General features: G+C 34.2%; 1 protein-coding gene across 1 annotated transcript in view; it reads right to left on the bottom strand.

Moving 5' to 3' along the window:
• Positions 1–21,749, bottom strand: part of MSRB3 (methionine sulfoxide reductase B3) — a 157,410-nt gene that overhangs the window by 102,977 nt on the left and 32,684 nt on the right. Inside the window, 3 exon segments of the mRNA XM_081249369.1 lie at positions 1,289–1,366; positions 3,000–3,108; positions 21,324–21,450. Coding sequence (XP_081105495.1) covers positions 1,289–1,366; positions 3,000–3,108; positions 21,324–21,450 — 314 coding nt within the window.

A 21,749-nucleotide genomic window follows, 5' to 3' on the forward strand; every position in this document is an offset into this window, starting at 1 on the left:
AAACAGTAAGTTTTCCTTAGATCCACTACTTTACTGAATCAAATAATAGGGAAAGAAATGAAGAATCTTAAACAAAAAGCGAAGGAGATGTGGCCAATTTTTACCATTTGGGATATTAACAAGTTTAACATGGCTCAGCAACTATCTTAAGTGTTATATCAACTATTATGACACAAACTAAAGGTGTTGAAATATAAAGACGTGTGTTTTCTGAGAGGAAATGGGTGACAATTTGAAGGGCTGGTTTTTTTAACAGAAAGAATAAATACGTAAGAATTCAGAACAGATTCTCAACCAACACTAATGTGCAATAAGGTTTATGCAAGTTAAGAAAGGTTTTAAACTTAAAAAAATTTTTTTTCAAGGAAACTACTGTTTCCTGTTATTTCTGGGAAATCTGTAAATGCTAGTGTTTTCAAAAGGAAACATTTGTGGAGAGATGTTAAGTATGTTTTACTTGCTACACATATCAGATTCTTGTTTGTTCATTTCCCCTAAGAAGTCTGTAATTCTGTTTTAAATAAATGACATTTACTCTCAATTAAGGTTTCTTTCTTTTTATTCCCCCAAATCAGCATCCCTATGGGAAGTACAGGGCTTCTAGGATTTTCTCCACCTACATAAATAAATTTTTAGTAAAGAGCTTTCTTTCTTGAATAAGATCCATAATCTCCAGAATACACTGTCTGAATTAACTATTCTGTTGAAAAAGTCTATGTACTGGCCTGTTTTATAGTAAACTATTGGGATCTTTAAAATAAAGATTCTGGATTAATGCAAAACTCAGAGTATGTAATTTACTTATATATGTATAAATATCTATTATATTTCCCATTTTATTTTCAATACAGCTATTGCCCTTCATTGAAGAAGTATGAATAATCAACTTGGTGGACACTATTCAATCTGAAAGATGCACATAGAGAACTTCCATCATGGTCAAATAAATAAATTTAGGGCCATCACTTGATGACAGAAAAATCAATAAATACATAGACATTTCTACATTCACGAAAATCTCTTTTATAGCTCTGCTAAGCACCATGGTTACTAAGATGAACAAGTTAATGTTAGGTATTTTCAAGATCCAAATAATGAGAAATCAGCCAGTCTACCAAACTGGTAGTTTATCATGAAAGTCAATAATTACTTTTGTTTTGTGGGGGGGGAAATAGAAAAATTAGAAATAAGAAAATTTAGTAATGGAAAAATTCTAGTGTGAACAGACAATACCAAGTTTGTTGCCATCTGTGATTTGTCCATATCCATAGGTTTTTAACATACTTACTTGAACAATGGAGTTCCACAAACAACACATTTATATATTCCAGGATCTTTGTGATGTGTATATTCTCCTTCGAAGGCACTGATACACAATAAACAGAGCATAAAAAAATTTAATTAAACAAGTTAGCATTATTTCTTATAGAACTTATTTACTTAAAATACATTTCTCTAAGAAAACTTTCAAGGGCTTTTTGTCCTAAAATGAGAACAGACCAAACATATGGAAATCTGAACATTACTAACACATTTCAAATCTGTATAATAAAATGTGCATATAACAACTCCAAACTAGTGCGGGTTAAATTTTTTTTAAAATCAGGCCATCTAGTTATGTAATGCTTAGGAAACTTTTTTCCTATTTAAAAAAAAAAAAAAGAAGCCTGTAGTTCGGATTCACAGAAAAAAAACATTATTACATAAGATTTCTGCTACTCTACAGTGTCCAAGAGTATATACCACAAAATGCAGAAGGGTCCAACACTTCCAGTGGAAGGAGTCTTATTTTTTGGTTTGAAAAGGAATATTGCAGCTTTAAGGGAATATTTTTCTAAGTTAACAATCTTAAAGGCTAGGAGGTCATTCAGCTAATACAAATCAGCTGTGCTAGCCCAACAAAAAGTCTGTGCTCTGCAGCTTGTTTTTATTATCCTTTCACCCTCTTTATGAGGTCCAATTTTTTTATAAACAGAATTTTTAAGAATGACCTAATCTCTAGTTGTTTGTGTGCATTAAATCATTTTGCTAGTCATGTACACAACAGGATGGGTAGACGACTTGGACCAAGACCGAAGTCCATCGCTAACTCGTTGTGCGGTAAAGGTGTACATTGTCAGAGATTCAGCATTTGGTAAATTCAGTAAACAGTATATACTGTGACAGGAAGACAGTGCTGCAGATTAACAAAGACCCCACGTGTGGTAAAGAGCTCTTTCAGTTCATGAATGAAAACAAGAAGTTACATCATTAATAAATTTGGATCAGAGGTAAGGTACAGCCTTATGCCAAGCTCCATGGTATAAATTAGACAACAAAATGGTTGGACTTTGGCAAGTTACCTTTGAGCTGGAATCAGCTGAGAGAGACTTTATTCACTAAAAACAGTCTTGGAAGTGAACAAACTCTTTTTTCAGGACTTAGGGCAAACTTCCAAGGACCAAAGCCATGTGAGGGCAGTTATTGAAAATTTTTGACATTCCAACCACAAATGAGCCAATAAATACTTTCTCCACATGTGCTTCAAAAAGAAATTGGAGTGGGGTAGAAAGGAACTAAATTATGCTACCTTCTTTTTGCAGCCAAAACGTCTATACTTACAATGGCCACCTTCAAATTTTCAGTATCCTGGCAAAGTGCCATGTCCCTCATGGTTTTGCTTACTCTGATGTCTTCCCAAAAAATGTACCTAAATCGCTATTACTTCCACACATTTTGTAGTAAACTAGAAACAGGCCCTTAACAAAAGCCTTGTGACTTTACAAAAGATAGAGTGTTCATTAAATGGGGGAAAGAATAAATAAAACTTAGTCTTAACCTAAGCAATACCATTTTCAACCTTTTCAAGGATACTAATTTGTGGACTTTAGCAAATAAGTATAGAATCCTTTAAATTAAGTGGCAAGGAAGAGGATTCAAAGGTGGGACGGGGGGATAAGGAGGATGAAGAAAACTAGCTCTTGCTTAATGGCGTTTTCGTTTTCGTAAGCTCGCCTTACCTTTCGGTCCCTTTCTCCTGAGTGACATGGTACTGCTGGGGTGTTAGCCGCTTCCTCAGTTCCTGCTGGGAAAAGACCACCTTACAGCTCTTTTTATCCCTACATGACCCTGGAAAGAGAGAGGGTGTGGGAGAAGGAGGACTTTTAGCTTGAATCCTAAATAACTGCTTTGGCTGGCCATCACAGCACAGCTTCTACAGTCACTAGTCAATGACCAGGCCAGACCCTAACACACTAGACAAACTTACCTGAACTGCAGCTGGCTATTTCTCTCAGTTTAAAAAGAATGGTACTCAAGATTCAGGTGATTCCACTGGAGCACTGACAATGTGCTATAGCCAAAGCTGCTGGTATGAGACAGTAAAAACCCACTGAACATTCACAAGGAGGGGATACATCCTTTACGTCTCCCAGTACCTTGAATTTCTTTTTTTTTAATGAATTCAAAAAGCATAACTCTATTTTTAAGCATTTATGCTGTATATATAAGAGGATGGGCATATTATATTAAACAATAACTCTCCATTCGTTTAGTAGAATAGCCTGAAACTTTCCTCATTCAATTTCCAACCTGGGTGATTTAAATACTATCCTATTTGTTTATTGAACCCTAAAGATGTATCTTTCCACAGCTAGGAATTCTCTGTGATTCTGTCAGAGGCTTCACTAGGTTCTGAAGAGTCCTTAAAAACAAATATCTCTTGCAAGACTGTATCTTACCATGCTTAAACGGGAAGCAAGAAACTTTTAATAGACTACAGGAGAAGGCATTTACACTAATGCAGATTCAAGAAGTTCCAAAGAAAGAGTGAGAAAAATAGGGAGGGAGGAAAGACAAAGAAAAGCAAAAGTGAATGTGATTTTATTTAGAGACCTACATTTTTCTTTTTATAAAGTATACTTAGAAAGACTTCACTGGCTAAATATATTTGAATGGTAAAATAATTTTAATTAGATTCTAATAACAATGTTAGCTTTTTCTTGTGTGTGTGTGTGTGTGTGTGTGTGTACGCGGGCCTCTCATTGCTGTGGCCTCTCCCATTGCGGAGCACAGGCTCTGGACGCGCAGGCCCAGCGGCCATGGCTCACGGCCCCGGCCGCTCCGCGTCATCTGGGATCTTCCCGGACCGGGGCACGAACCCACGTCCCCCACATCGGCAGGCAGACTCTCAACCACTGCGCCACCAGGGAAGCCCACAACGTTAGCTTTTACTTCAACTTATACAGACCGCAATAAAATGTCCAGACAATACCTGCTTATATGGGGTATTTTGTCTTACCTGAACAAATGACTGAAAAGAAATACAGTCGGCCCTCTGTATCCACAGTTTCCACATCTGTGGATTCAACCAAACACGATGGAAAATATTCCCCCCCAAAATTCCAGAAAGTTCCAAAAAGCAAACCTTGAATTTGCCATGCTAAGGCAACTATTTACATAGCATTTACATTGTGTTAGGTATTATAAGTAATCTAGAGATGATTTAAAGTATAAGGGAGGATGTGCATAGGTTATATGTAAATACTACACCATTTTATATAAGGGCCCTGAGCATCCTCAGATTTTGGTATCTGCAGGGGGTCAGGAACCAATCCCCCATGAGTACCAAGGGATGATCAATAACTCCAGACACGGCAACCCTTACTCACTGCAGTAAAATTGCTTTTCTTTGCTTTTCCATCACAGTGCAAAAGAGGCACACAGATGTCACCACATGCAAAAATTTCCTACCATGTTATGAAATTACTGAAAGAAAGCTTGCTTAGTTCCCCAAATATTAAACTCAATTTGTTTTGAAATATAAAAGAAATATGATTTAGGAATAGGAATGCTTTCTACTTCTTTTACTTTTAAGGCACCTAATGTCATAGTATATGAGATCACTGAAATTAAAACAGGAGAAAGTTAACTAACCACTGACTCTGATTGTGGGATTGAAGAAGGATATCAGCTTCCAGAATCAGGGCCACCAAGATAGAGTGGTTGATTCTCTATGAGAAAATATGGAGGCAGCAAAAGAGCAAACCAGAGCCGAACAGCAAAACACACCTTTGAGTAGGCCTGTGGGTTGTCAAATAGCGCCTCTTCTGACCTTCCACAAAGAATGTTGGCCCTGCTCTGGCCTGAAAAGATCCACAGGAACAGCTGGCAAATCACACTAATGGCATGTTGGTCTCTCATCTCACTGAACCCCATATTACACTAGGCTTTATGCAAATACCTACTACTTACACTTTTAATATTTTCTAAGAGATAGAAATGTTTCCCTGAGAAATGTTTGTCCTGTCAGAACAAGCCTCTCCACAACTTGAATGCAGAACTGGCTGTGATAGGTGAGTCTCTGCTCAATTTGCTATAGACGTCTTAAAAAGTAACTTTTTGTTTTTATTGCTTTATATGTTGAAAGGGTTGTATCTTTGTGGATTTTATCCCCCAAAATTCATTAATTGCAAATCTAACATGACAAAATAACTTGGTTAAAATTATTCTTTCCAATGGCATAGATAATTAAAATCTATACAATTAGAATTAAACAGTTCTGTCTAAAATATTTTTGTTAATATATGTTCATTCATACAAAAAGGCCGATTGTGTTCCCAAAGTTGAGAGAACTAAGCTACCCATCTGTATGTCATTTAGTACAAGAGAAGCAACTGCAGGTTTAAATTACATGGTATTGGATTGCAATTTCCTAACATTGGATGCTTTTCTGCTTTTTTACCTTGAGTCATTTACTAAGGAGTGTTCATAAAAAGTAGCTTAAAGCACAGATGCTTGCAAATCGTTTAGGCAAAGATGTTTCTCTCTTTTTCATTCTCCCTCTCTCAAAAATCTCTCTTTTCTGAAGAAAAAGAATAAAACTGTTGGTCAGTATTGACGAACCGTGTCAAGGATTTGTACAAGGAAAAAAGGTAAAATTGAAAACATCTGATTGAAGTAAATAAGACAAACATAAAAGCTTCACTGGTGAATGAAGGGTATTGAAAAAACTTTATTTCATAGATTAGAAATTACTTTTGATCTAAACATTCTTAAAAACAGATTGTTTTCTACTATGAACCATCTCATTAGCTGTGCTACAGAGGCCTCGTTTTAATGGCAAGCTTTGAAAGAGTGCTGCTGTACTCTTTTGTTAGTCTCCGTCTTATTTGTAAGGGGGATAAAGATTTCATTCCAGCTTTCTTTGTTTGTCTTTCAAGAACCACTAAAGCAGTATTCACACAAATTTTGTAGGAATGTGCCCTATGTCATAGCCTACAAATTATTTGGTTTTGGTGCACTTAAAGGTCATCTTCCAAATTAGCAAAATTTTCCTACATCCTGGCTTTTCAACCTTAAATATAAATATTGTTTCCTAACTGTAAGTGAGGTTTGTTCTTTAAGAAATGCTAGTGTTTATTTAAAGTTGTCAAACTTTGTACATTTTTATTCTTTGGTCATACTATGTTCTCAAAATAATTAGGCTTTTAAAGTGTACCTAATAGCAAAAGGAAGTATATGTGGACTAGAAACAACCGTTGTGATTTAATACTAAACAATGAAAAGTTAGTCAGATTTTAATAAATTTCTTGCCACATAGTTTAATAATAATAAACTTCCTGGACAATTGAAAGCTGTACTATTACATTAGCTCTCCTAGCATCATAACCCAAAACTGGCATATATAAACACAGAAAGGCTTCATTTTTGTCTCTAATTTCCCTTTTCCCTATCAGACTCACTTTTGTAAAGTCATGTGGTGCCACTGTTAATTTCAAAGAAATCATTTCATTTTGAAATTCTAGAATAATTCATTGGATGGTTTCCCTTTACTATCTTCACTTAGGTACTGTAATTTTCTTATTACACAGGGTAATTTAACATTAGTATTATATGACATCTGTTCAATGACCCCTAAATTGGCTTAGAAGTATGTTAGGGAAAGATTTTTTCCTTTATTTAAATGGTTAATAGAGTACTTCGAAGCCACAAGTGAGCATATGTGTATACACACGCAACACAAAGCATATTTGAGAGGGTAATATTGCCACTTTGGTATCTAATCATAACACCATTCCTTACAGAGTAACTTTGGTATATATCAGACCCACCTTGAACCCTATCCAAGGGCATTTATTTGCTAAAATATGCCCAAAGTCTCTTTTTATATCAAAGCTTGTTCCATATTGTTGCCTCAAAGCCAGTATCGTCTTGAATTAGAGTTCACTTTCTGCCTTGCCTGCTTCCTAGTCACGTGACCTTAGACAAATAGGTCTCTCTATGTGCTACCACCCTCAGAGGTCTGCAATAAGGATCATAGCAATTAGCCCTTAACAAACACTGTCTAAACAAATGCAGTATTATATCATCATTTTGATTACAGTGAATTCTGAAGTTAAAACTGTATTTTAAAAGGTAACCAGATCAGGTATTTCAGTGTGCTGCAATATTTTATTGGTAACTATTTTTCCATAATAATTCCCTTAGAACAGTATTTTCCTCACAAGTTATCTTTTAAAATAATTAAAATGAGAATTGAAAGAAGAGAACAAAATTAAAACTTGAGTGCCTACTATGTGCCGGGCACATTTCTAGGCACTTTCACATAACTACATTTAATCCTCTCAATAATTCTAGAAGGTAGATATCACACCCATTTTACAGATACAGAAACTGAGGCTCAGCGAGGTTGTAACATACCTTACTAAGGACAAACAGCAAATAGATATACTGACTCAAATCCCAGGCTATCTGACTGCAATGCCCATGGAAAAATTATGCTACAAATTTCTTCTTTCTTCTTAAATTATGCAATAACTTTCAGCTTGAAAACTATCACTAACAACTTAAGATAATAAGAGAGAAAAGTAATAATCACCACAGTACATCCAGAAAAGTAAAAAGATTTGTCTATTATCCAATGTCTGTTTTCTCTGTGTTCATTCCTTCAGCATAGGGTCAGTGACAAGGTTCAAACGGGATTCTCACAAAGTCTATAAAACGTTGAAAGGCTTTTTAAAGTCCTGTTTAGAAGTAAATCAAATCTGTTAACTAAATCTTAGAGCACTTTTAAGTCATAAATCTTATATTTCAGTGCGAAAAATCAAAACAAAACAAAATCCAAAGATCCCATAACTTTAATTTTGGTCCTAGGATCAGAAAAAATGAAACTATTAAATATCTTCCCAAAATAATAAGTGAATAAGAGATAAGACTATCTTGTTTTGCTTTGAATTAACTAGGTTAAAACAGTAAAGTTCATGTTGAAATATCTTGCTACTATATTTAAAAATGGTGTATTTTAATTTTCACTATAAATTCTGATTTTTAGTTCGTTATTAGTCTGTCATACTGGGAAATTAAAGAAACTTTTATCCCAGATGTAGTAGTGTTAGGAATTTCTAAATAAGTGGGCATTTATAAAAGCCAAATCTAGTTCATTTTTATAATAGAATATAAAATTATATGCCACGAACCATTTTTCTCTTGTGTTTTGTTTGTTTTGCACTCTAGTAATTTAATAAAGGCTTTAAGAAAAAAATGCAAAGCACAAGAAAGAAAAGCTCCATGCTTGTAGAAGCATGCTCAATTTTTCTGATTTTTTCTCTCAACGTAGACCTATATAGGAAAAACATTCCTGAGATTAACATACATCTAAGACGCCATGCCATTCTGGCTTCAGTCCTCTGGTTTCCATGAAACTAGGGCTGCAGGACTTTCTTTGAGGACCACTGATCTGACATTTTTCTTACTGGTTTTTTAAGTCATCAAAAATGTTGAGTGTTTACAGAGTGCCAGGCACTGTGCTAAGTAAAATACTCATTCATTCATTCAATAATTACTTACTGAGCACCTACTATATGCTGGCATTATTCTAAGTACTTAAGATATATCTGTGAACAAAATAAAGATCCTACTTTCATGGAGCTCCCATTCCAGCAGGGGTAGGGGAAGACAGATAAAACACAGTGAAAATAAGTAAGAAAACTATATAGCCTCTTAGAAGGTGATAAGTATACAGGATGGAAAAAAAGCAAAACTGAGCAGGGCAAAGAAGATTGCGAGTGCTAGAAGTAAGGGCTGTAACCTTAAATAGAGTGGTCAAGGTAAGACTCACGGAGGTGACTTTTGAGCACCGCCCTGCCTTAAGGAGGAGAGGAAGTTGACTATGCTGCTATCGGAAAGGAGAGCTTTCTGAACACTCAGTGGAAATGGCCAATGCAAGAGATGAATACACTGAAAAGTTCATACTCCAGTGGTAGAGATGGAGACAAGTAATTGCAACGCAAGTACTAAAACCTGAATATGAATGGAGTAGGTAAACAACAAAAAAAGAATATGCTTTTACATCTGGAAATTTACAATTGCACATCTTAGTACAGACATTGTCTGACATTACCTTCCTCTCTTCCAAGTGAAATCCTTTAAGTCAAGTGCTATACTCAAAATAGCTCTCAGAGAGTATTTGGCTGAACCTTGAACACAGAATTAGACATGTGGTCTCTGCTAATTTGCTCTATGTATTTAATGTCATCCCTTTCAGACTATAGATCATCATTCCCAACCTGGAGCCATGTGTAAGATACTCAACAGACATTCTTTGGTGATGAATTTTTGATAGGTCTAGAGAGCAAAATCCTTTGGCCAAACAATGTTTTTACCCTTCAGAGACAGCTCAATAGCTCTCCGCTTCAGGTGGTAGCAGGGAACATCCATAACTAAAGAAAGTATAAAATTAGTACCTCAACTTAGTTTCCCTTTTTTAAAAACATTCTTGATTTTTACATTTAGGTTCAGTTTAATTTCATCTGTCCTCTAAGTCCTAAATATAACACAAAGGAAAACAAAAAACAAAAACTCTAGGTCTTAGGAATCAGAAAGCAGACAATTGTTTCTTTTTAAGGTAAGGATTTGTTTTCCTTTCTATATGGGAGAAAAATCATATCTTTATTTCTCATAGTAATAATCACATTTAATGCCTTCTTGCTGTTTTTCTATTACTTCATATAAGACAGTTCTACAGAGCAGTTTCAGTTATATTCTATTGATGCATGCACAGAGTTCTAATTAACATTAATGGACGTATAAGCATGCCACGGCAACACGCCATTTTAAACTTCTTGAATTAAACAAGACCATATGTTTTAGTGGTGCATAGTTGAATGATAAAATTGACCTTCTGGTTTCCATACTGAAGGTTTGAATAGATAAACTAAGAAAATATTTTCAAGGAAGTTTTCCTTCCAAGTCTACATATCCTGATAAATTCACCCCTACTCTGATCTTCCATCTGAATATCCTTAGTACTAGTGTATTTACCCTGCAGGGTACTATTTACATGAGCTAATATAATATATTGCAATTATTCTCAAATGTCGTCAGTTGTTTCTGCTTTATTTTCCCAGATTATAAATTCTTTGAAGACATAAACTGTTGAGCCTAATATTAATTCATACCTTCTACAACTATTTATTAAACATCTACAGTGAATTAAGAACTGTGATGTGTACTGGAAAGTTAAAAATGAATAAGTCAAGGTTTCTGCCTTAGGGGAGCACATACTGTAGCAGAAAAGATAAGAAAAACAATCAATACAATGTGCAGTCTTATAGTAAAAATATATGCAAAGTTTTGTGTAAAGAGAGTTAACAAAGAAGACATTAACACTCTTAAACTTTGCCCACCTACATTGACTAGGTCCAATTATAATTGGGATATGGAAAACTCACATTATTTGCAGAAACAGCATCTACAGGGTCACAGGGTCAGAGAAGATTCAAATAGGGATGAGAACTCCATCCAGACAAGCTGACAGATGTAGTGTGATCTAATATGTACAATGTCAAGGTGGTAATCAAAGAGTCTTTCATGTAAGTGGGATTAGCTAATTTAACAAAGCAAAATAGCCAAGATAAAGTGTAGATTCTGATTTGGAAGAGGGAAAATTGGGCAGCTGAGAAATAAGGCAGTTTTAAAATTAAAGGGGAAATATGCCAATGTTTTCTCACGGTAAGTCAATGGGAGTAAATGTATTTGCCAGAGTATCTAAAGTCTGTTAATATGATTTTTAATTCTAGCTTTTGATATTAAGTAATCTGTAAGGCTGCATGATTTTCTTGAGAGGTGACAACAGAGAGTTTTACCACTACATTCATCCAATGATACACTCATCTGAATGAACTCTGTAAGATAGAAACCACATTTTACATTTCTTTTACTTGCGGGTTACAAATTTTTAATTGTTGAATACATGCGTGATAGTCATTTTATCAGCATTCTCTAAGGGTAGCAAATAAAACTAAAGAGTACTCATCAGTACTTCAAAATGTAATGCAAATACAAGAGCAATGACTTTTGTATTAATGTGGACCATAAAGACTAGAGTTTAGGGAAATATTTAAAACATGTCTTGATCCAAAAAGCATTTTCTTACTTGCAAAGCACATGAGTAAAAAGAGAAGTTTTAAAGGCACTGCCATCATCAAGTGACAACAGTGGAAGAGAAAGTCTATCTGATTGCATGTGAAATGTCTGACGAAGTTAGAGTTCGCTGTTTTTAATTTTTTTTCCAGTATGGGTCTTCACTAGAACATCATAGCCAGTACAGAAAAAAAAAATTTTTAAACAGACAGGCTCATTTCCATTCTACGTTTCACATGCAATCAAAGACTTGCAAAAAATAGTTCTCTCTCCCATCCTCCCTCACCGCCTTGGGAGCACAGACTGAGGAGATGAGAGGTAACCACCCACAAAAAGGAAGGAAAGGAGCCCCCTCTTAGATTACCATGCAGAATTTTATTTCCGTGTAACATCAAGTATGCTTTGTTAGAAAGAAAATAAAACTTATGTTGTCTAAGAGCTCAGCTTTGTAAATTTCTAAAATTACATTATCACCCAAATCCAATTTAAAATCTAAATTAACTAAGCTCGATGGGCAGAAAATGTCTGCAATTGCCACTCAGTAGACAGCTAAATCTGAGTCTAGCTATACATTCCAGAAAATCTAAGAGATTCTGGAGAAAAAAAAATTCAAAAAATTTACAGTTTTCTTTATCAGCCAGATAACTAAAGAAAAGGCATAAGACTTCTGAATTATTCAATATATCCTTGAGGGACTGGGGGATAATTTCGGTCATCTTTGCATCCCCGGCACCTCGTACTGTGCCCTAAGAAGAGTAAGCCCTAAATAAGTGTATGTTGTATTTAAATATTTATTCAACTCTCCATTTTAATTATTATTATTTAAATTTTCTTCCTAAAAGATGTTTTCTAAATGATGGCTCTGGCTATGTTTCTTAGAATTTAGTTTAAAAACTGCAACAGTAATATTTGCTTAATAAACCAGTGAAATTTTAAAAAATAAATGATGGATTAATTTTTTTTTCTTTATTACTACTCTGAATCCTTTATTACCTCTCTAGAGTTCCACTTTCAAATACTTTATTATGACTAATATTCCATTAATTCTCTGGATTTAAGACTGTGAGATTACCTAATCCAGCATTCCCCAAAACATATCCTGTGAAACACTGGCTCTGAAAAAAATGTTCACAAGTAGTTCCTCTTGAGGGGTAAGGAGAAGTTTCTACAGTCAAACCAGATCAGGAAAATCTAGGTTACATGGGTTTCCTAATGAAGACTTCTTACAGACTTTCTTATGCTGATGTGCCTTATTGAACATGTGGTATTTTGACGCACCATTATTTTATGCTCCACCAGAAAAGTAAAAAAGAGTTGTCAATCAAACCATGACACAATACTTTCTTATCAAAATAATTTTTAAGCTGCATCCTCATTACCAAGATGATGAAAACAGCTGTAAAAACAGCTCATCTTAGAATTTATAAAACATGGTAGTATGCAAAGTTTCTCCATTTGATGACGGGATCAGTTTTACAGGGTATTAGTAGAGTGAGTGTTCATAATTTGGGAACTGATGATCTTCTAGTCCAAAGCCCTCAAGAGGAAACCAAGGCTCAAAGAAGTTATGTGACCTGGTCACACACCTGGTTAATGAGAGCAAGCTCCTCATCTGCAGCTTTCCTCATTTAATTCTCTCATTCAATATATTTCTCTCTTGAACCAGTGCTTTGTTGTACATTAACATGCCCATCTTTCACTAACCCATGTGCCCACAGCCTGTTCCCCCCCCACGCCACCATCCTCCCCTCCTACTACCTCCTGCTAATTATAATTACATCTACGCGTTCCTTCAATATCCTCCAGGAGAATTGTCGTTACTTCAAATCCTAATCCAAGAAGCTAGTCAGCCATTCTGGGCAGAAAGAAGCACGATGCTTCTTACTTCTTCTACTCCTTCCTTCAATAGTAAAGCAAAGGAGGAAATGTGTAAATAGAGTCATAAAAACACGAAGTATGTAACTCCCTTCATTCTATAGATAACAAAATTTGGACCCAGAGTGGCCATTTTTCTCAGAATGTGCATTCTTTAAGAACAGAGATCACATTACTTACTATGTGGCATTATTCTGATACATAAGATGCTGCTACTTGTTCATCACCATTCATTCATTCAACAAATACTTATTGAACACCTATTATGTGATAGACATAATTCTAGTTGCTAGGACGGAGTAGTCAACTGAACAGACAAAAAAATCTCTACCTTTCTGTAGCTCACTTTGCAGGAACCAAGGGTTTTCCTGTAATAGAAATAGATTTTGATGATCAAACCTATCAACATTCCCAGACTTATTTGATGTTCCACCCCTGACTTTTTATATTTTCCAGTTTATTCTCCCTTACAGCCAGGGATTAAAGTTGCACAGAATAAATTTCTGGGAAATGTCAGATAACGTTAACACTTGAGGGTAATATCTAACTGTGAACGATTTGACAAGAGTGTATTTCATTCTAAGTTTACAGATGAGGAATAGGAATAAAAGGTACAAAACAGATTCTGGGGCCAGAAAGCAAGTTGGTGGTAAAAACAAACTAGTAAAATTATGCTTCCAATCTCTTTCTTCATCAATACCAGTAACAGTACAGCAAGCTCTGAAACTTGCTGTTATGTTATTTAAAATTTGCACAGGAAATATTAAACTATTAATCAAAATGGAATATGCTACGAAGAGCATATTCTGTGAGCAAACATGCATTTCTGTAACAAAACAAAATCTTAAAAACTATAGCTATAGAATTTTAGATTATCTTTGCTTGCTTAAAATTTAAGTAATCTAGCGAGTTAGATTAGCAGTCCATTCTTCACTTGCAATTACGTGGTTGAATACAATAAATATATCTAGTGTTGAAGGAAATGCTTACCATAGTAGTAACTGAGTAAATTTAAATTCTATAAATGTGTAGCTCTTAAAAATCACCTAAATAACTGATATCTTTGTCATCACATGGTGTGTGTGTGTGTGTGTGTGTGTGTGTGTATATACATATATATATATATACACACACACACACATGTATTTTGGCTGTGCACACAGCATGCGGTATCTTAGTTTCCCAACCAGGGATTGAACCTGCACCCCCTACAGTGGAAGCATGGAGTCTTAACCACTGGACCCCCAGGGAAGTCACCATGGTATATTTTTATAACATGCATTTTTAAGTGACTAATACAAGTGTAAATATACTAAATGTAAAAAAGAGAGAGAAAAATGAAGTAATTAAAATAAACAAAATGAGGATTTTAAATTTTCAGATGGTTGATTTCAAATGCAAAGACACAAAAATAATTAGAGATAATTTGCCACTGCTTCTCGGTAAAATCTATTCAAAGCATTTTAAATTAAAATGTATCTAGCAAAAGCGGCCATAAGAAATTCAGTCTCTAAACAAAATGTTTGGGATGAAGCTATAAACTAGAAAAGACTGACAGTGAATATTCATCAAGTATTTAGCCTCAATATTAGTGACTTTGTGAACTCTCATTCACGCTCCACTCCTTCATTAAACACGTGTTTGTTAAGAGCAAAAGATGGCTCATTTTAATAAATCCTTCTATGATCTGTCAGGTAAATTACTGTGAACATGTTTAGATAAATAAACTTCTAATAATTCTACCTTTATGATTCCCCAAAAGTGCATATTGTCTAGATAAACTAACTCTGTAGAATTATCATTTGTTTTCAGAACTGATAATATTTTATATTCTTTAGTCGTTAATTAGAGAATTTCTCAAACAAAATTAAAATTTATTTTTTGTTCATGCCCAAAATCCTACTAGATTTTTCTATGTATTTTATAATTATTAATGTATGTGAAGAATTTATTCTATATTTAAGAAAAAATTAACAAACCATATGCCCAACACCTTATTCATACAGATGTATTTATCATTCTATAGCAATTTAGTCTTGTGCACAAACGATTTTTAAAACTCATCTAATAATCATATGCTGTACAGCAAATTTTCAGCATTAACTAATACTTTATTATATCACGGAGCTACTAAAACATTTTGTTTTAGAAAAGAATATAGCTGCATTAGAGTACTCATTAATCAACATTTTAAATATAATTTTTCTTAGCTTCCAAAAATATTTTTATTCATGCAGAAAAGGATTCATGCTTAACAGTCAACATGTTAAACTCATAACATTTTCAAGATTCTATAAAAATTCAAAACATAGCAAAACAAAATGTGAAATTTTCTTTAATTCTTGGGTGGTCTGCTGAAGAAAATTTAGCTACATATAAAACTATAAATTACTGTTAAATCAGCTATTTGGATACAAGATAAGTTAATTTATGAAAACGTGTTTTAGTTTATAGAAAGTCTACACATGATAGACAATTTCAATGAGATGTCCAAGCACAAGGGAGTTGGAATCCTGTTGAAAATGGAAAAAGGTTTTGCACTCTACAAATACTGTTTGAACATCATATAAGCAGAAAAATTTGTGGTTGTAAATCCATGTGTTCTTAACTGAATATTCTTTACATACTTCTAAGTTTTCACAATGCACCTATGTGCTAATGATATCAATACCCTTTCATGCTGTGAAAGAATGTAAATCTAGTGCCATCTACTGGGAAAAGTAGAAACCGTTCAATCAATTAATTGCAAATTATTTTGTGAATTAGGGGAGTTGAAATTGGAATGTCTATTGTTTTAAAAAAACATTTGTTTCTTTAAAAAAAAAAAACTCCCCCAATGTACTTTCAATATAAATAAATAAGTTAGGTAAGATGAACATGTAAGAATGGTGAAGTTGGAGAATAGAAGGCATTAAACTGAACTCATGGGAGAGAATTTCACTGGGGATATCAATACAGAAATCGGAAATTATACATTCTGACTAGAGTTTTTATATTGTTTTGTGTTTAGAAGGCAGGCTCTGAATCTGTGGTCAAAGAGACCTCTCTTATGAGTATCAGAATATCTAATAAAAAATCTTGAAATTACATGAAAAATTGTATAGGTGCACATATGTATTTTCTGGAGGAGAAAAGCCATAACTTTTATCAAAAAAACACACAAAAAACCATGGAAATGGTTTGTGTTTTCATGATGCAAAATGGTTAAAAATTAAAACTAATATAGAAAGCCAATGTATTCAGTAAGTGAACAACACACCAATGACTTCAATTTTTTTAAGGTAAATACAATATCAGATGCTATTAATGAAATATTGCCAGCTCAAACTTGAATAGTAGTATTCCTTATTTATGGATATTGCTCTCGTGCTTATCTGTAGTATTTCCTCTTTACAAATGCAGAACTTAAAGCACAGCAAACAATATTAATTTGCTCCAGAGAAAAGCAATCAAAAGAACCAGAGCTCTTAGTTCTCATGGTAAGTGTAATATGTACTTATTCCCTTCCTCAAACAGTTTATCACCAAAACTCAAATTGTTTGAGAGAAAGAGTAGAAGCAAGTTTGGCTAATATACTTTGAATCTGTGTTACCATTTTTTTTTTTGCTGTTGTTGTTATTTGTTTAGCTACAATGTGATTTATACCTGAGAAATCTACCATATTGTATTAATGCAATAAAGTGAGAAAAGAGAACTTTTTTTTACAATATATTCAAAAGGCAACCAAACTATGAACTTTAATTTAACCTCCTCATTAGATTTATTTGAGACCCAAAAGAGCCTCAAATAAATTTGTACTGTCTGTTATAGCTATCACTTCACCTACATGTAAACTTTCCAAATGTTTATTCATTCATTTAACAAATATTTATTAAGTGCCAGGCACTGTGCTAAGCTCTGGAGCCACAAGCCCCTGATTCTTAGAGAGCTGTACTTACACAATGATAGTCTATGACTTGCAAACACCATTTGCAAATTTTGTCTTTAAGACTTCTAATTTCTGCATTGGAATATTATGACATAATATCTTTACAAGCTGCATAAACTGCCGTGTGGCTCTTCAATTCATGGAGACTGTTAAATATGTCACTAAAGTCAAGAGTAACAACCACATATTACGTGTATGATGTTAGAGAAAAGCACAATTTATCACTGTAATTAGTACTATTTAGACAAATACTCTCACTTGGCTGAAAGCTACCATGATATCTAGTCTAACCTACAATTAGACTTCATTTCTATCAAGCAGTGAAACTATGTATAAAATTGTGCTTCCTAATCCCTCCTAAGATAATGCTTCAGTCTTGATTTAGATGCAAGGAATTCTAATGTTCAAACATGGAAAATATTTCTGTCCTCCCACCACAACCAAGCAGATTTTTCTATAAATTCCCAGCCATTAATTAGTACTGAGTTTTAAGATTTGACTAACCCAAAACCAAAGTAAAAACAATGACAGTTCATAAAATCACAGAATTTCAGAACTGAATAGATTATCTAATTTAAATTCCTCATTTGAAAAATAAAGTGACAGATCTGGAGAGGTTTACTGATACGTTCAAGGTCTCACAAGTTAATGACAAAGCTGTGGTTAGTTTTCTGACTCCTATTCCAGTGCTCTTTTTAATACATGAAAGAAACTGTTATAGGAAATTAAGAAGAACTCTGAGAGAAAAAAAATTACCTTTAATTACAAACATGAGCAAACCATAACTCAGATGCACTTAATAAGCTCTAAATTGAAATTATGCCTTATTTAAAAATAAGAAGAAAAGGAAGTCGAAGCTGAAAAATGATAGGTCAGCCTTCTGGAATATGGCCTTCATATAGGTCAATCCAGTTATAATCAACTTTAAGAGCCTGTTCCAATTATTTTTCAGTTCTGGAATTATTTCATATTGAATAAAAACTAAAATTAGTAGGGTACTGGCTAGGGAGCAGAAATCTTTTTGATTTACAGAGATTTTTGTTGCAATGAGTTTTGACCAGGGAACAGTAAATTAAAGCAAGACGTCAAACTTTTACCTTAATTTCCTATATCTCCAATTTTGACCTCTTCCCTTTCTACTTGTATAAAGTGATAAAGACCAGAATTTCCATTTCCATTTCATTTTTATTTTTCAAAATTTAAATAGTTTGTTTCACATTATTGTTAAACTTAGCAATTTCTTCAACATATTTATATTTCTAAGAGTAGAATTCTGTCAGAGAAATGGATGGTAACAAAGATTTTGCTAACACTGAAGTTATAAAATACGTGGACACTGGAAGACTGAGTCTCATAACACTTTAAAAAATACCGGGTGCCTGAATGGCTAAGAAATTATGGAATACTATTCTAGTCAAATCATTTATCAAAATAAAATGGGTTTACAAGCCCTAAGTAAGAAAGACCGAGTCTCTCTGAGCTTCCATCAGTACTGGATAGTAAGAATAAAAGAAATGTGTTGTATGTTTATAGGACTTGAATCTGGTTCAGCAGGATGTATAAGTAAAATAAAGAGATCAAAACAACAGATTGAGATGGTTATTTCTCAAACATAAAGTGCATTTGTGGTTCCGATTAAAGTAAAAATAGTTAAATGAAAGATGGGACATATTTAAATGTTTTAAAAAGTCTATTGTACTAGAAAAATACAAAATATATATGTATATATATTGATACAGATGTCTATAGTGAACTAGTGAACATTTATATATAGTGCTTACTACATGGCAGCCACTGTTCTAAGCGCTTTCCACATCCTAACCTATTTCATTCTCACAGCAACCCTTTCAGGTCAGTACTATTATTATCCCCATTTTACGAACAAGGAAGCCAAGGCACACAGCCAGTTAAGTGGCAAAGCCAGAATTCAGATCCAGCCAAATTCCAGAATTTGTGTGCTTAAGCATTGTACTATAATGGTTACTTCTTAAACATTACCAGCTTTGTTGAATTTATCTTTGAATCATTTGATATCAAAACTTAAAGACACATATTTTGATTAAACAATTTCATTATGAAACACTTTAATCCCACAATTGTCATATATTGAGGGATACCATGTTAATTAATAAGTTTCTGTAAATACTTAGCCTCCTTGGTGTATGACAAAGTCATGTTACAAGAACTATGCTAGTGCTCTCATATCTTGTTTTTTTTTTTTCCAGTGGAGAACATGGTTATGTATCACTTAAATAACTTTCATACTACAATTATTATATGTAGTATATAGTTATGGAAAAGTTCCACATGGCACAGGAACTACATTGGTTGATGCTCTCCCTCAAGCTTACATACAATTCAACAAATAAACCTTGTCAGTCCTACAACTTGAATTTCTCTCTTATCTATCCCCTTCTTTCCAAACCTACTGTAATGATCATTGTTAAGGCTCTCAGTACTTCATGAGTCCCTCCAGCCTCAAGCTCCTCCAACATACTCAATGGTGGCATGCAGGGGCATGGCGGGGTAGGGAAAACGAAGGTGTCAGGAAGGAAGAGTGGTTGTGGACCCCATGCATTAAGCTTCATTGGCCTCTCAAGTCACCACAAATAGACATAAAATCTATTTTTTTAAAAATATAAAGTGTTTACTATTCAAGTACAGCTTCAAGACAAAAGCCTTATCCTTCTAATTAAGAATTCTAATTAAGTTGCCATCTCCACCTTCTCATAGAAATACCTGGAACCAGCACTGATCCTTCCATCATACTAAGTCAATAATCCTTATAAAATGCAAATCAAGTCATTTTACTCCCCCTTCATTCCTTCCCCAAGATTTAAATTTTTTAAAACATCATATAAGGCACTTCATGATTTGGCTACCTTCCTTACCTCTTCTACTTGCCCTCACCTACCCAAGCTAGCCATATTAAGTAACCTGCATTTCTCTGAACATACCTTGCTCTTTCAGGTCTTCATGTTTTTCCCACACTACTTCATATATTAGAAATGTCCTTCCCTCTCCTTGGACATCTGGCTAACTCTTGCTCATAGTTTAAAATTCAACTCAAGCACTATATCCTCCATGAAGCCCTCCTTAAACTTCAGAGACCTTCCCTCCCTTCCAAAATCTCTTCCCCTAAGCAAAGAGCTAGAAGCATCCTGGATTCCCCTAACATCCCAGGCATAAATACTTTTAGTCTAGTCTTATCACCATATGGTTCAATGGTCTTTACACAGTTCCAACTCCATCTTGTGCTTGTTAAAGAAATTGGCTTGATCTTGTTTATCATTGTATCTTCACTGCTTCACACAATGTCTGGCACTCATAGTTAATATTCAATGAATATTTAATGAGTTGGAATTAAATTCTTTATACAGTATAGTAATAGAGATATGTATACTAAAAGAAAATATAAATAATATTGACAATAATGTTCACAGACTATATCTGGCCATAGTGATTTTCATAATAAAATTAAAATATTAAACATGAAATAAGCACATAATAAAATTTTGGACTTTTATGTCTCAGTTGTTTAAATGCTTAAACTCACATTTTTAAAAAGGGTGGTGGCTCTAATTTAAGAACCAGTGAACACATGCTATATTAGTTCTCTTTATTTGGTCATTGTTAAATAGAACATGTTTTCTTTATAATAACTAACTTTATTACACTAAAGTTGCTCGTTTTAATTTTTTCTTTCTAAAGGAATGACCACATGTGGAATGAAAAGCATTTTCATTATCCTTTAACGAGATGAATGTCCTATTTTGTGTGATTTGGAGCAGTTTCTTATCAAGGCTGCCAGCCTCTTATGAACATTACAATTTTCAGATTGTAGTGTGCGTTAAAGAACAAGAAGATATCATGAAATATTAGTGACAATTATATACTGAGCAAGGAAACTGGACAATGTTTCCAGGGGTTGTAAGGACTGTGGAAATGAATGTTACTCAAAGTAGAGTGGTGATTTATAACCAATTTCCGTCTTCAAATTAGGGCCCAAGTAAAAGAAAACGAAATTCAGCAAAGCATTATGGTGTATCATTTCCTGCAGCAGAAACACTCCCCCACCCGGACCAGTGCCCTTACTAAGTATAGTACAAGAAGCAGCAACCTGAGGGAAGCCCACAGGCTCGCAGGGCTACTGGCTGGCTCTTTGTCACCAAATGCAGCAGGTTGAATGCAGACATCACTGTGATATCTTCACCAACAAAACGAGAGGCAAAGAACAGGGGCAAGAGCTGAGTAAGAGAAAAAAAGAAAACAAAAACAAATTAAAACATCACAAATGTTAAACACATTCACTGCACAATTGATGGTTACGGTTTTATCTGGAACTGAACACACACACAGTGCTAATAAATTTCAAATGCCTATTTTTCATATGGTGGGCTTACTTTCAACCCAGGCTTATTTATATCTTATGAATAAAATACACACTATATAATAGCAGTGTAATCTGTGAACACATTTTGCAAGAGGTTAAGAGACGAAGATTAAAACAGTTGAAAGGAATTAACATTTACTGAGTTCCTACCAA

The sequence above is a fragment of the Mesoplodon bidens genome (assembly GCF_964165515.1).
Source record: "Mesoplodon bidens genome assembly, chromosome: 11".
Classification (NCBI taxonomy): Eukaryota; Metazoa; Chordata; class Mammalia; order Artiodactyla; family Ziphiidae; genus Mesoplodon; species Mesoplodon bidens.